The sequence below is a fragment of the Callorhinus ursinus genome, unplaced genomic scaffold (assembly GCF_003265705.2).
Source record: "Callorhinus ursinus isolate GAN/ISIS: 27379988/994484 unplaced genomic scaffold, GSC_fseal_2.0 scaffold16, whole genome shotgun sequence".
Classification (NCBI taxonomy): domain Eukaryota; kingdom Metazoa; phylum Chordata; class Mammalia; order Carnivora; family Otariidae; genus Callorhinus; species Callorhinus ursinus.
The window spans coordinates 11,599,676-11,614,797 of record NW_027397078.1 but is presented as its reverse complement, the minus strand read 5'-3'; the positions used below and the strand labels follow the sequence as shown (position 1 = coordinate 11,614,797).

Genomic DNA, 15,122 nt, shown 5'->3' with positions numbered 1-15,122 from the left:
GTTTTCTGTCTGTACATAATACTGTAGACTATTAGGGCCACAAATAAATTACCAAGAAGTATAAACAATTATGAATATTTTAAAAGGTAGCTACTTTGATAAATGTATTCAAACAAGCTGATGAAAAAAATTACCATATTTCATTGATGAATCACTTATTCACATTTTAAAATCTCTGAAAAATTGAAGTGCAGCTTAAGATCGATGATGTCATGGATTAGTTGAAAGCATTTTTTTTCTTTTTTAATACATAAAAAAATAGTGTGCTTTTCAGTTCATGGTATATTTGATAAAATACAGCAATGAATCACCACTCATGCCCACTCAGAGATTCCCATCTGGGTGCAACCACCACTGTAAATCACTTTCTGTTATAGTAGGTAACTGCTGATTCCTTTAATATTGGGAGTTGTCACTGTTCCCCCTCCCCACCCCCACATGGGGGCATAGTCTCCCTAGGACAAGACTGACAGCGGCTCTCATAGTTGGAATATCAGTAACTGTAGAAATAAGATTTCGTCTAGCTACTTCCAAAGTACAATAAAATCAGTGGCAAAGGGAATTGGAACTTTGCGATAGCCCTATATTGTTGGCCCTAGGTCTTGGGTACTATCAAGCTGAAACAGACAATTTATTCTCCCAATGCACATAAAACAACCAACTGAGCAAAGATGGCTGTACCTTTTCTTCAAGTGTATGCTTTAAAGACTTGCATGAATGCCACAAATTGAAACAGCATTATTATTTGAAGGTTAAGGTATTGTCCCATTCCCAAAGCTAATATTTGATACCAGTCACTGCTTGTCATGAATAGACTATAGGCTGATTTTTCTTTCCATTCCACAGCTGAAGAAAGATTCATGGAATAGGCTCCAGTAATATTTATAATTGATAGGGTCCATGAAAACCAAATAGGTCAAGCTCTTCATTTTTTAAATAATAGCCCCAAAGAAGTCAGTTTACTCCTTTTCCATAGCAATTGGTGCAGCCCAAAATAGGACCCAGATCTCCTAATTCAGTGTCTTCTCCACCCCTCCTTCCCCTTCCCTTGCTTTGCATTGAACACAGTTCCCTCCTAATTTAATTGGTGATGGTTATGCCAGGAGTTTTACAATGAAACAACTTACCTCTAGGTTTCTTATGTTGGTTCTTATTAGGCCATTATTAGGCCATAAAGACACATCACAATATACTTATTCAAGTTCAGATATGATTGAAATGGAAAAATTGGTGGCTGGTACTTACTCTTAGCTGGAATTTTAATTTTACTGTTTTAAAATGCTTAAGAACAATACCACGTGGGACAGGCAAATCAGGTAATATTCTTTCCATCTCTGGACCAATATTGTGAATGCCAAGAAGACCAATGATACATGTGTCAAGAAGGAGACCACTCCCTTATTGATGTACTTTGCCTTCCTGTTCAAGGAAAAGCCTGTTAGTGTAAAGGACATCACAACTGTGGATCAGATACATGCTAATTACATAGGTTAATCAAATGTGCCCTTTATTCCTAAGTATGCATGGAAAAAGTTTTGCAAAATATTTGAGGAAAGTGAAAGAGAAGGTCATGATGAACAAACAGAACAATTCCTGAGGTTAAAAAAAAAATACAGGAAACAGAAGAAAACTTTACCAAAAAATTAAAATTCATACCCAGAATTTTGAGAATATGAATTTGAATTAAGAATATGAATAAGGGGACGCCTGGGTGGCTCAGTCAGTTGGGCGGCTGCCTTCGGCTCAGGTCATGATCCTAGCGTCCTAGGATCAAGCCCCGCATCGGGCTCCTTGCTCAGCACGGAGCCTGCTTCACCCTCTCCCTCTGCCTGCCTGCCGCTCCCCCTGCTTGTGCTCTCTCTCTCACTGTCTCTCTCTCTGTGTCAAATAAATAAAAAATCTTTTTAAAAAAAGTATGAATATGAATTGAATAAGACTATGAATTTGAATTGAATAAGACTGAATTTGAGTAAGAGTATGTATTTGAGTTTGAATAAGAACAGACTGTAATAGAGGGGATCAGTTAGAGAACAAAATAAAGTACTTGGAAAATAGACACATTATCACATAATTAAAAACTTAATAAATGCCAAGTGCCCAGCGTAGGGTTGCCCTGCCTCACTTAGGCTGTACAGCAGAACCTGGAACACATCACTCAGGCCCCACCCCCAACCCCACCCCCCAACCGGAAGCTCGCCGTCCCCCCTTCCCTGGACCCCATTTCAGGTCCCATCCCAGAGCTCGCACAACGTTCCAACTGACAGTTTCCTGAGGTCTCCAACTGTCACTGATTCTGCCTCCAGCCTCCCTTGCCACTCAGGCTGGGAAATCTCCGAGGCCGCCACCACCCTCGGCCCCGCCGCTGCCTGCTCTGCAGCCCTCGCTTCCGTGCGGTCTTTGCCTTCGCCTTGGTGCCTGGGCCATTAGCCATGGCCACTGCGCCTGTCTCACAAGTGCGCCAGAACTACCACCCCGACTGCGAGGCCGCCATCAACATCCAGATCAACCTGGAGCTCTACGCCTCCTACGTGTACCTGTCCATGGCCTTCTACTTCGACCGTGACGACGTGGCCTTGAAGAACTTCGCCCAGTACTTCCTGCGCCAGTCCCGCGAGGAGACCGAGAAGCTGATGCAGCTGCAGAACCAGCGCGGGGGCCGCATCCGTCACTGTGACATCAAGAAGCCGGACCGCGACGACTGGGAGAGCGGCCTGAAGGCCATGGAGTGCGCCCTGCACCTGGAGAAGAACGTGAACCAGAGCCTGCTCGACCTGCACCAGCTGGCCACCGACAAGAGCGACGCCCACCTGTGCGACTTCCTCGAGAGCCACTACCTGCACGAGCAAGTCAAGTCCATCAAAGAGCTGGGGGGCTATGTCACCAACCTGAGCAAGATGGGGGCCCCGGAAGCCAGCATGGCAGAGTACCTCTTTGACAAGCTCACCCTGGGTGACAGCGACAAAAAGAACTGAGTTGGGACTGTTTCCCCTATAGCCACAGGGTGCATGGTGACTTTCCCTGATCACCATGCCGAGCCTGCATATTGCAGTATTGCCTTTGCAAAACGTTCCAGTTTTTTTCTTCCAGTTCTGCCATAAATAAAGTTAATTTGGTTTCAATAAAGTTATTTGGTTCTTAAATAAATAAAGGTCTCTGGTTGATTTGTATGCATATCTCTCACCTTTGAAGTTTTAAAACAGGTATTCAGGAATTTCTCCACCCACCCAACCCCATCTACATGCAGCTCAGGACCTCTGAAGATGGAGGGAGAAGATATTTCATGGGACTGTGGAAAACAAAAAATTAATCTTACCCTTATAAACAGTGTGGGGTGGGTGATCTAGGGCCCTGATGAATGTGGGAGCCTGTGCATAGTAAAAGTATAAAAATTTGGCCTGAAAATTATGATTGGGGTTGATCTGGGGAAAGAGTGATGGAAATGGGTTTGGGCAGGGATTAAAGTAAAGGAGGTCTTCAGCTTTACCTGAAAACTTTTAGTTTGTTAAAATATGTAAATACTAATGTTTGTTAATTCTAGATAGCAAGAAAGGGACTCCAGAAGCCATGGCAGGATACCTCTTTGACAAGCTCATCATGGGCAACAGTGATAAGAGAAACTGAATATTAGGCTGGCTTCCCCAAGATATGAGAGTGATTGCCTTTGGACCCCCTTTGCAGAACATGCATATTGTCATTAGGAAACTTCTGCTTTCCCTTATAAATAGTGTGGTTATGTGGGATGGGGTAAGATGGGTGGTTTGGAGCCCTGGTTGCTATAGATGGATGTGTATGACAAAAGTATAGAAAAAAACATGGTCTAGAATTCATAATACTAGTTGCTTCTGGGAAAGAAGTGAAAAATGGGATTGGGCAGGGATTAAAATAAATGGAGTCTTCAGCTTTATCTGAATCGTTTTTAGCTCATTAAGTCATGCAAATGTTATTGTTTATTGTTTCTCAGTAACAGCTTGGGGGCCCTGGAAACTGGCATAGTAGATTATCTGCTTGGCAGGTTCACCCTTGTCAGTCTGTTAATATGGAACTGTGTTTTAGACTTCGGTCTCTATAGAGAGACACAGGTGTGATTTCAAATGGCCATCAGTGCCAGGTATGCATGCTGCCAATACAAAACCTCCAGTTATGGGTTTTTATGTACACTTTCTAATAGTTTGGTTTAGAGAGAAGACCCTACTCAGTATAAGAGTTGAAAATTTAACAAAGATGCTAAACATCAAAATATTTAATAATATGAAGTAGATTCAATCTCCAAGAAAGAAATAATTCATAACAATAATAATTCATAGTCATAGAAGGACCTTGTACAATAACAACCTCTCAGAAGAAATTCCAGAAGGAGAAAACAAGGGGTTGTTCAGAGAGAGAGTAGACAATAATCGAGAAATAATTTTTTTTAAATAGTATAATCCAAATACTATTATTTTATATATTTTCTCCTTTAATCTACTAATGTTCTGAATTACATTAATAGATTTTCCTGTGTGGAATTATTTTTTTATTCCTGGAATGAAACTTAATTTGGTCACTGTTGATTTGTTTTACTACAATTTTTTTAAGATATAATTTAAGAGATACAACATTGTGTAATTTTAAGGTATACAGCATGCTGATTTTGATACACTTATATGTTGGGAAATGATTGCCACCAAAACCTTAGAAAAAACCTCCATCACTTCATATAATTACCATTTCTTTTTGGTGGTGAAATTACTTAAGGTTTATTCTCTTAGCAATATTCAAAGATATACTATTGTTAACTATAATGGCCATACTATGGCCATACTATACATTAGATCTCTATAGTTTGTACCATTTGATCAATATCTCCCCATTTTCTCCAACCCCCAGCCTGTGGTAACTACCATTCTACTCTATGTTGCTGAGTTTGGCTTTTTTGAGTTCCTTATATAATTGATATATTTTTGATTGATAAATTGATACAGTATTTGTCTTTTTCTGACTTATTTCACATAATGTCCTCAAGTTTCATCCAAGTTGTTGCAAATGGCAGCATTTCTTTCTTATTGCAGAATAATATTCTGTTTTATATACACACACACACACACACACCACATCTTCTTTATCCATCTACCCACTGACCAACACTTAGGTTGTTTCCATATGTGGCCTATTGTGAATAATGTTGCAGTGAACATTGGGGAGCAGTTATCTCTTTGAGATCCTGTTTTCATTTCTTTGGGATAAATACCCAGAAAATAAATTGCTGGATCATATAGCAGTTCTATTTTTAATTTTTTGAGGAATGTCCATACTGTTTTCCATACTGGCTGTATCAGTTTATACTCCCACCAACAGTACACAAGAGTTTCCTTTTCTTCACATCCTTGCCAGCACTTGATATTTCTTGTCTTTTTAGTGATAGCCATTCTAACACATGTGAGGTGATATCTCATTGTGACTTTGATTTGCATTTCCCTGATAACTAGTGATGTTGAGCACCTTTTCATATACCTGTTAGCCATCTGTATGTCTTCTTTGGAAAAATGTCTTTTCAGGTTCTCGGCCCATTTTTTAATTGGGTTGTGTAAGTTCTTTATATATTTTGGATATTAATCCCTTATCAGGTATATGCTTTCCAGATACTGTCTTCTATTCCATAGTTTGCCTTTTTGTTTCACTGATTGTTTCTTTTGCTCTGCAGAAGTTTTTTAGATTAATATAGTCCCACTGATTTATTTTTTGCTTTTGTTGCTTGTGCTTTGGGTGTCATATCCAGAAAATCATTTCCAGGACCAATATCAACCTTTTTCCTATGTTACCTCCTGGGAGTTTTATGGCTTCAGGTCTTAAGTTAAAGTTTTTAATCCTTTTTGAGTTAATTTTTGTGTATGGTATAAGATAGGGGTACAGTTTCATTCTTCTGCATGTGGTTATTCAGTTTTCCCACCACAGTTTATCAAAGACACTATCCTTTCCCCACTGAGTATTCCTTGCTCCCCTGTCAAATATTAGTTGACCATTTATGTGTGAGTTTATTTCTGAGCTTTTGATTATGTTCCATTGGACTATGTGTCTTTTTTCATGCCAGTACCACACTGTTTTGCTTTATAAGGTTTTGCATTATTGTTTGAATTCAGGAAGTACAATGCCTCCAGCTATGTTCTTTCTTTGGATATTCAGGGTCTTTTGTAGCTCCATAGGAATTTTAGGAATGTTTTTCTATTTCTGTAAAGAATGCCATTGGAATTTTGATAGGGTTTACAGTGAATCTATAGATGACTTTGGGGAGTACAGACATTTTAACCATATCAATTCTTCTGATCAGTGAACACAGGATATCTTTCTATTTATCTGTGTCATCTTTAATTTCTTTCATGAAATTCTTAAAGTTTTCAATGTACAGATCTTGGTTAAATTTATCCCTAATATTTTATTGTTTTTGATGCTAATGTAAATGGGATTGTTTTCTTTATTTCTTTTTCTTGTTATTAGTATGTAGAAATGCAGCTGTGTTTTTGTAACCTGTAACTTTTCTAAATTCATTAATTATTTCTGACAGGTTTTTGGTGGAGTCTTTAAGACTTTCTAGATCTAAAAGCATATTATCTGCAAAGATAATTTGACTTTTTCCTTTCTAATATGGATGTCTTTTATTTCTGTTCCTTGCCTGAATGCTCTGGCTAGGACTTCCAGTGCTATGATTAATATGAGTGGTGAGAGTGGGCACCTTTGTCTCATTCCTGATCTTAGAGGAAAAGCTTTCACCATTGTGGATGTCACAGCTTGTCCTCTGTGACCTTTATTTTGAGGTCTCTTTTTATACTCAATTTGCTGAGAGTTTTTTTTATCATAAATAGATGTTGAATTTTGCCGGATCCTTTTTTCTGCATCTGTTGAAATGATCATGATTTTTATCCTTCATTTTGTTAAAGTGGTGTATTACATTGATTGATTTATGGGTGTTGAACCATCCTTGCATCCCTGGAATAAATGCCCCTTGATAATGGTATATAATCCTATTAAAGTTTTGTTTAATTTGGTTTGCTAGTATTTTGTTGAGTTTTACATCTATATTTATCAGAGATATTGGCTTGTAATTTTCTTGTGGTATCCTTGTCTGGCTTTAGTATCAAAATGTTGGCCTTGTAAAATGAATTTGGAAGTGTTCTATCATATTTTTTTGGAATTGTTTGAAAAGAATTTATATTCTTTTTTAAATGTTTGTCAGAATCCACTGGTAAAACTGGTACTGGACTTTTGTTTGTTGGGAGGTTTTTGATTACTGATTCAATTTCATTACTAGTAATTGGTCTGTTCGGATTTTCTAGTTCGTCATGTTTCTGTTTTGGTAGGTTGTATGTTTCTCAGAAATTATCCAGTTTTTCTAGTTTGTCCAATTTGTTGGTGCCTACAGTTGAATGGGAGTTAGGTGTACCAGCCCCCTGTGCAGTCAAAAATCTGAGTATAACTTTTGGCTCCCCAGAAACCTTACTACTAATAGCCTACTATTAACCAGAAGCCTTACCAATAACATAAATAGCTGATTAACACATATTTTTATGCTATGTGCATTATAATGCTGTATTCTTACAATAAGGTAGAGAAAATAAAATGTTACTAAGAAAATCATAAGGAAGAGAAAATTACACTTAGTACTGTAAAAAGTCCACATATAAGTGGACTTTTGCAGTTCAAACTTATGTTTAAGTGTCAACTGTAATTGTTTGGAGCGGTCTCTTCAGTTCATTTGTATTTCTGTTGTAATTGTCTCTTTTATTTCTGATTTTGTTTGAATCTTCTCTTTTTTTCTTAGTCTAGCCAAAGTTTATTGATTTTTTAAAATTTTTCATTTCTTTATTTTCTGAACATTCTATAATGTAATATCTACATTTATAAATTTAAAAAATCTTCAAAAAACATTCCAAAATAAATAACATTCCAAAATAAATAAAAAGGCAATTTTTATTAACTTTCAGAATAATAGCAGTATCTTGGGAGTGTCCTGCCGAGTAACTATTGGAGGACAAAGTTCATGTTGATCTGTAAGTACTGATTTGAATGTGGAAAATGGGTCTCGTGATCTCAGATACATCTGTAATATTCCAGCAACAAAACCTATTTCCTGCACTTGGGACCAGTCTTTCCTAAATCCATAGAAAGTACTTCTGTGAGAAGGTGCCCAACTGAAGCCAACTACAGGAGTATTAGCAGGGACTCAGAGTAAGCATCACCACGGACAGCAACTGTTGCCACCGACTCCATGCAATGGGCAATTGTTCTTGCTTGAAGATCTCCTGACAGAAGGGATGAGCACTTTTCCCCCAAAGGCTTGAAAACTGCAAGTATAGATGAATGAATTAATGAATGAATGAATGAGCAAGTGAATTTTAAGAAAATCAAAGGTGGTTGAAGAATGCCAGAGAGGTCTTCTGACCCTTTGATTTTATTTATCCTTTCAAAAACCAGCTGTTAATTTTCTTGATCTTTTTAAATTTTTTTTCTGGTCTCTATTTCATGTTTTTCTCCTATGGTGTTTTTTTATTTCCTTTCTTGTGCTAACTTTGGGCTTGGTGTGTTCTTTTTCTAGTTCCTTGGTATGTAAAGTTGTTTATTTAAGATCTTTTTATCTTGATTTTTTTTTCTTGATGTAGGCATTTATCAGTATATACTTGCCTCTTAGAACTGCTTTTCCTGCATCCCATTTTTTTTGTATGTTGTGTTTCCTTTTTTGTTTAATTCAAGATCTTATTCTGATTCCCTTTTGAATTCTCCTTTGACCCACTGGTTGCTCAGGAGTGTGTTCTTTTGTTGTTGTTAAGTTTTTATTTTTAATTAATCTCTACACCCAACGTGGGACTCGAACTTACAATCCAGAGATCAAGAGTTGCACACTCCACGTACTGAGTTAGCCAGGCACGCCAAGGAGTATGTTTTTTTAATTTCCACATATTTGTGAATTTCCCAGCTTTCCTTTTGTTGACTTCTAGCTTCATACAGTTGTGTTCAGAAAAGATACTTGGTGGGGCGCCTAGGTGGCGCAGTTGGTGAAGCATCCAATTCTTTGGTTTCGAATTAAGTCATGATCTCAGAGTACTGGGATCGCGCCCTGCATTGGGCTCTCTGCTCAACAGGGAGTCCACTTGAGACTCTCTCTCCCTCTCCCCTTCCTGCTCATGCTCTCTCTCTTTCTCTTTCTCTAAAATAAATAAATAAATCTTAAAAAAAAAAAAAGAAAAGATACTTGGTGTGATTTTGGTCTTAAATTTGCTAAAAATTGTTACATGACCTATCACGCAGTCTATTCAGAGAATGTTGTGTGCACTTGAGAAGAATGTATATTGTTTTTGGATGGAATGTTCTGTAGATTTCTGTTAGGTCCATGTGGTCTAAAGTGTAGTTCAAGTCCATCTTTTTTTTTTTTTTTTTTTTTGGTCTGGATGACCTATGCATTTTTGATAGTAGAAGCTTAAAATTCCCAGTTTTTTGTATTGCTGTTTATTTCTCCTTTTAGTTGTTAGTATTTGGTTTATATATTTAGATGTTCTATTGTTGGGTGCCTAAATATTTACATATATCTTCTTTATGGATTGATCCCTTTATCTTTGTATAACGACTTTCTTTGTGTTGATCATTTTTAGCTTCAAATCTGTTTTGTGTGATAGAAGTATAGCTGTCCCTGCTTTCTTTTGCTTGAAATGTCTTTTTTCCATTTATTCACTCTCTACATGTGTCCTTAAAGCTAAAATAAGCCTTTTTAAAAAAAGGTTTTATTTTGGGGGCACCTGGGTGGTTCATTTGGTTAAGCTTCCAACTCTTAATTTTGGCTCAGGTCATGGTCTCGAGCCCACATCAGTCTCTGCACTGTGCGTGGAGCCTGCTTAAGATTCTCTCTCCCTCTCTCTCTGCCCCTCCTCCTCCCCACTCTTGTGCACATGCTCTCTCTTCTCAAAAATAAATGAAAGAATAAAAAAGATTTTATTTTTAAGTAATCTGTACACCCATTGTGGGGCTCAAACTTATGACCCTGAGATCAAGACTTGCACACTCCTCTGACTGTGCCAGCTAGGCACCCCTAAAATAAGTCTCTTATAGGCAGTTTATCATTGGACCTTGTTTTTTTTTTTTTATCCCTTCAGCCATTCTGTGTCTTTTGATTAGAGAATTTAATCCTTTTAAATTTAAAATAATTATTGATAAGTAAGGTCTTACTATTGCCATTTTGTTCATTGTTTTCTGTTTTGTAGATCCTTTGTTCCTTGTTTTCTCTCTTGGTGTGTTCCTTTGTAATTTGATGACTATTTGTAGTGGTATCCTTTGACTCTTATCATAAATTTTTTTTTTTTTGTATCTAATACAGTTTTTTCCTTTGTGTCTTTGGGGTTGGTTGCTGGAAGATTATTGTATCCTTTGGTTGTGTCATGTTTCCTTGATTTTTGTCACGTTCCTTGAAGTTTTGCATTGCTCTGTTCTCATTTGAAGTAGCAATCTTTTACAGTCTTTACTAACTGCCTTCAGGAGAGAAATACTTGCCATTAGCCTTGATAGTGATTCTGAGACTTTCTCAGACTTTCTATGGATACAGCTGCTCTCCACTTCTTACTCCCTCTTGTGGCAGAATTCTTAAGCTCTCTCTTATGCCTTCTCTCCATCCTGCAATGCACCAGGCCAGGAGTTGACATTCTCACTTTTGTTTTCCAAAGACTGGTACTAAAGCTTAAGTTTGTGGTAACTAGCCATTTCCCAAAGCTCACTTTTGTCACTGCTGACATGAATGTGCTAATGAGGAGGCACAAAAAACCACCAGAATCTGCAAGTCAGAGACCACAAATTTGAGCTATAGTGCCACTTTTTGGAAGACCAAAGTGAGAGGAGCATACACAGGAAGCTGACCACAGTGTGGCAGAGGTTTGTGGTGGAGGCATTCTGAGTGCTAGGGGTATGCATGGGCCAGTTGAGGTCATCTGTGGGTTTTATCAGCAACTCATGGGCAGGCTTCTTGATGAAATGTTTTAAGACATGGTTGGTTGACCCATGTCCCCTTAATACCCTCTGAGAGTCTTATTTGCTGGCTCTCCCAGCTTCTTCCTGATTCCCAGTCATGTAGCTGAAGATTGGGTACTTCTCCCCAGTGTGTCCCAAATTTGTATTTTGTACCAGTGGTGTACAGAAGTTCTCTGGAAACCTGAACTTATACAAAGCCTTTCTAATCTGTGGATGCTTATGTAAATCATTGTTTTCCAGGGTCTCCTGAACTCTAGCCAGGATGGACTGGAACCAGTTTACAGGCCACTACATGTTCCATAGCTGGGAACAAAGTCTATATGTCTTTACCCAGTGCACAAGTGGTTGAGATTCCAGATTCCTTCTGAGTCATTTGGCATATGGAGCTGGATCATTCCATAGCTCCCACAAAGGCACTTCTGTCTGTGGATGGATGCCAAATGATGGTTGGGGTGGGGCAGTACAAAAATAAGAGCTGTCTTATTACACCATGATGCTGACATCACTCTTGCTAATATTTCTATTTAGGATTTCGCATTTCTCTACCTTAACACATAGTTTTCTTTTCAGGTGTGTGAGTACCATCTTTGTCCTGTTTTGGTATTGGGGTTATTCTGGCCCTGTAAAACAAATTGAGAGGTTTTTTTTTTTTTTTTCCATTTTATATGCTCTGGAATAGTTTTCATATTATAGGTTTTCTTGTTCTAAGAAGATTTAGTAGAATTCACATTAAAATTATCTGGGTCTCCTCTCTTTTTAAAGATAGATGCTTTTATTTCTGTAAAAAAATGGCCTTGGGATTTTGATCGGGATAACATTGAATCTGTAGGTTGTTTTGGGTAGCACAGGTATTTTAACAGTATTAAGCCTTCTATTCCATGAACATGATCTGTCTTTACATTTACTTGTTTCTTTAATTTTTTCAGCAATGTTTTGTTCACATTGATTATCATATGTTCAACTATCCTCATGCCCCAAGGATAAATCCCACTTGTTGAGGTTTGTTGCATCTATATTCATCAGAAATATTGGCGTGTAGTTTTCTTTTATTGTAGTGTCTTTTTCTGGCTTTGCAATCAGAATAATACTGGCCTCATAAAATGAGTCTGGAAGGGTCCCCTCTTCAGTTTCTTGGAAGACTTTGAGAAGGATTGGTATTAATTCCTCTTAAATTCATTTAGAACCACAAAAGGCCCCAATGGCCAAACAATCTTGAGAAAAAAGAACAAAGCTGGAGGCCTCATACTTCCTGAAATAAAAACATCTTACAAACTTACAGTAATAAAAACAGTATGGTACTGGCATAAAGACAGATAAACAATAGAACTGAATTGAGAGCCCAGAAATAAACCCACAGATACACACTCAAATGATCTTCAGCAGGGGTGCCCAAATACACAGTGGGGAATGTATAGTCTGGGAAATAGTGTTGGGAAAGTCTGGGAAATAGTGTTTGGAAAATTAGACATCCATATGGGTTGAATGAAAATGGAACTCTGTATTACACCAGAGACAAAAATCAACTGAAAATGGATTAAAGAGTTTGACATAAGAGGAAGGCTGGGCAGTGGGCAAAGGGGATCACATTAGAGCTACTGACAAAATTATAACTAAAACTGATAAATCATAATGCACGTTGCCATTGAGATTCTCAAGCTTCATTACACATTAGAATTACCACCAGGCTACATCCCAGACCAATTGCGTGCCTCTGGGGGCAGTACCTAGGCATTCCAGGCAGTCAAACCAGTGTGAGCACCTTGCTCCTCAAAGTATGCTCTATGGCAAGCAATCACCTGAGAGCCTGTTACAAATGCAAAATCCCAAGCCCCATCCCAGACCTACAGTATCAGAATCTCCATTTTAATAAGACCGCAGGTAATGAATATGCACCCTGATGTTTTTGAATCACTGCTTTATCATCCCGGTTTTCAACTATGGCAATACATTGGGATAACCTGGGATGCTGGAAAATAATACTCATGCTCAGACTTAAACAACTTACCCAGTTATATCCTTATGAACGTACTGGAAGAAACACACTAAAAACTTATTGTAACTTCAGAAACTATCATTGAATTAACAAATATTTAGAAAGACTTGAGAACCTTATCTAATTTCCATTGATGTTGGATATGTGCACACACACTCACTTTTTAACTTTTTTTTAATTCCAGTATATTTAACATACAATGTTATTTTTAGGTGTATAATATAGTGATTCAACAATTTCATACATTACTCAGTGTTCATCCCGATAAGTATACTCTTAATCCCCCTTTACCTATTCCATCCATCCTCCCCCTCCCCACTGGTAACTATCTATTCTCTATAGTTAAGAGTCTGGTTTTTTTGTTTGGCTTGATCTCACAACCCTGAGATCATGACCTAAGCTGAAATCATGAGTCAGATGCTCAACTGACAGCGCCACCCAGGTGCCCTAAGATTTCATTCTCTTTTATGGCTGAGTAATACCCTATTATTTATGTACCACATCTTTATCCATTCATCTGTCAGTGACCACTTGGGTTTTTTCCATATATTGGCTATTGTAAATGCTGCAATACATAGGGGTGCATGTCTCTTTGAAATAATGTTTTTGTAAATACCCAATAGTGGAATTATTGGATCATATGGTAATTCTATTTTTAATTTTTGAAGACCCTCCATACTGTTTTCTACAGTGGCTGCAATAGTTTGCATTTCCAACAGTGCATGAGGGTTCCTGTTTCTGTACATCCTCACCAACACTTGTTTCTTTTATTTTTAATTTTAGTCATTTTGACAGGTGTGAGGTAATATCTCATTGTAGTTTTGATTTGCATTTCCATGGTAACTAGTGATGTTATACATCTTTTCATGTGTCTGCTGGCCATCTGGATGTCTTCTTTGGAGAAATGTCTGTTCATGTCTTAACTGGATTACTTGGTTTTTTGGTGTTGAGTTGTGTAAGTTCTTTATACAGTTCTTTATACTCCCCCTTTATCAAATACGTCATTTGTGAATATCTTCTCCCATCCAGTAGGTTGTCTTTTAGTTTTGTTGGTTGTTTGCTTTGCTGTGCAAAAGCTTTTTATTTTGACATAGTCCCAATAGTTTATTTTTGCTTTTATTTCCTTTACCTCAGGAGACATATCTAGAAAGACGTTATGGCCCATGTCAGAGAAATAACAGCCTGTGCCCTCTTCTAGGATTTTTATGATTTCAGGTCTCAGATTTAGGTCCTTAATCCATTTTGAGTTCATTTTTGTATATGGTGAAAGAAAGTGGTCAGTTTTCCCAGCACCATTTGTTGAACCCATTACATATTCTTGCATCCTTTGTCAAAGAGTAATTGACCATAACATGGGTTTAGTTCTGGGCTTTCTATTCATTGATCTATGTATCTGTTGTCATGCCAGTACCATCCTGTTAAGATTACTACAGCTATATAATATAACTTCAGATCTGTAATTGTGATACCTCCAGTTTTGTTCTTCCTTTTCAAGATTGTTTTGGCTATTTGGGGTCTTTTGTTAGTTCCATAAACATTTTAGGATTGTTTGTTTTAGTTCTGTGAAAAATACTGTTGGTATTTTGGTAGGGATTACATTAAATCTATACATTGCTTTGGGTAGAATGGACATTTTAACAATATTTGTTCTTCTAACCCATGAGCATGGAATGTTCTTCCATTTGTGTCATCTTTAATTTCTTTCATAAATATTTTATATTTTTCAGAGCACAAATCTTTCACTTCCTTGTTTAACTTTATCTCTATGTATTTTACTATTTTTAGTGCAATTATAAATGGGATTGTTTTGATTTCTCTTTCTTTTCTTTTTTTATACCCTTTATTTTTTTTATTATGTTAATCACCATACATTACATCATTAGTTTTTGATGTAGTGTTCCATGATTCATTGTTTGCATATAACACCCAGTGCTCCATGCAGAACGTGCCCTCTTTAATACCCATCACCAGGCTAACCCATCCTCCCACCCCCCTCCCCTCTAGAATCCTCTGTTTGTTTTTCAGAGTCCATCATCTCTCATGGTTCATGTCCCCCTCCAATTTCCCCCCCTTCATTCTTCCCCTCCTGCTCTTTTTTTTTTTTAACATATAATGTATTGTTTGTTTCAGAGGTACAGATCTGTGATTC

At 37.5% G+C, this 15,122-nt stretch overlaps 1 protein-coding gene across 5 annotated transcripts in view; it reads left to right on the top strand.

Moving 5' to 3' along the window:
* Positions 1-15,122, top strand: part of PRRG1 (proline rich and Gla domain 1) — a 168,759-nt gene that overhangs the window by 122,904 nt on the left and 30,733 nt on the right. For 4 of the 5 annotated variants that reach the window (XM_073901934.1, XM_073901932.1, XM_073901933.1 and 1 more), the window contains exon 4: positions 2,304-3,138. The exons of the other annotated variant lie outside the window; for it this stretch is intronic. In XM_073901934.1, the coding sequence (XP_073758035.1) occupies positions 2,304-2,972 (669 nt within the window). In that variant the 3' untranslated portion in view covers positions 2,973-3,138. Of the gene's footprint in view, positions 1-2,303; positions 3,139-15,122 lie in introns of those variants that run through there. 5 annotated transcript variants of the gene reach the window in all.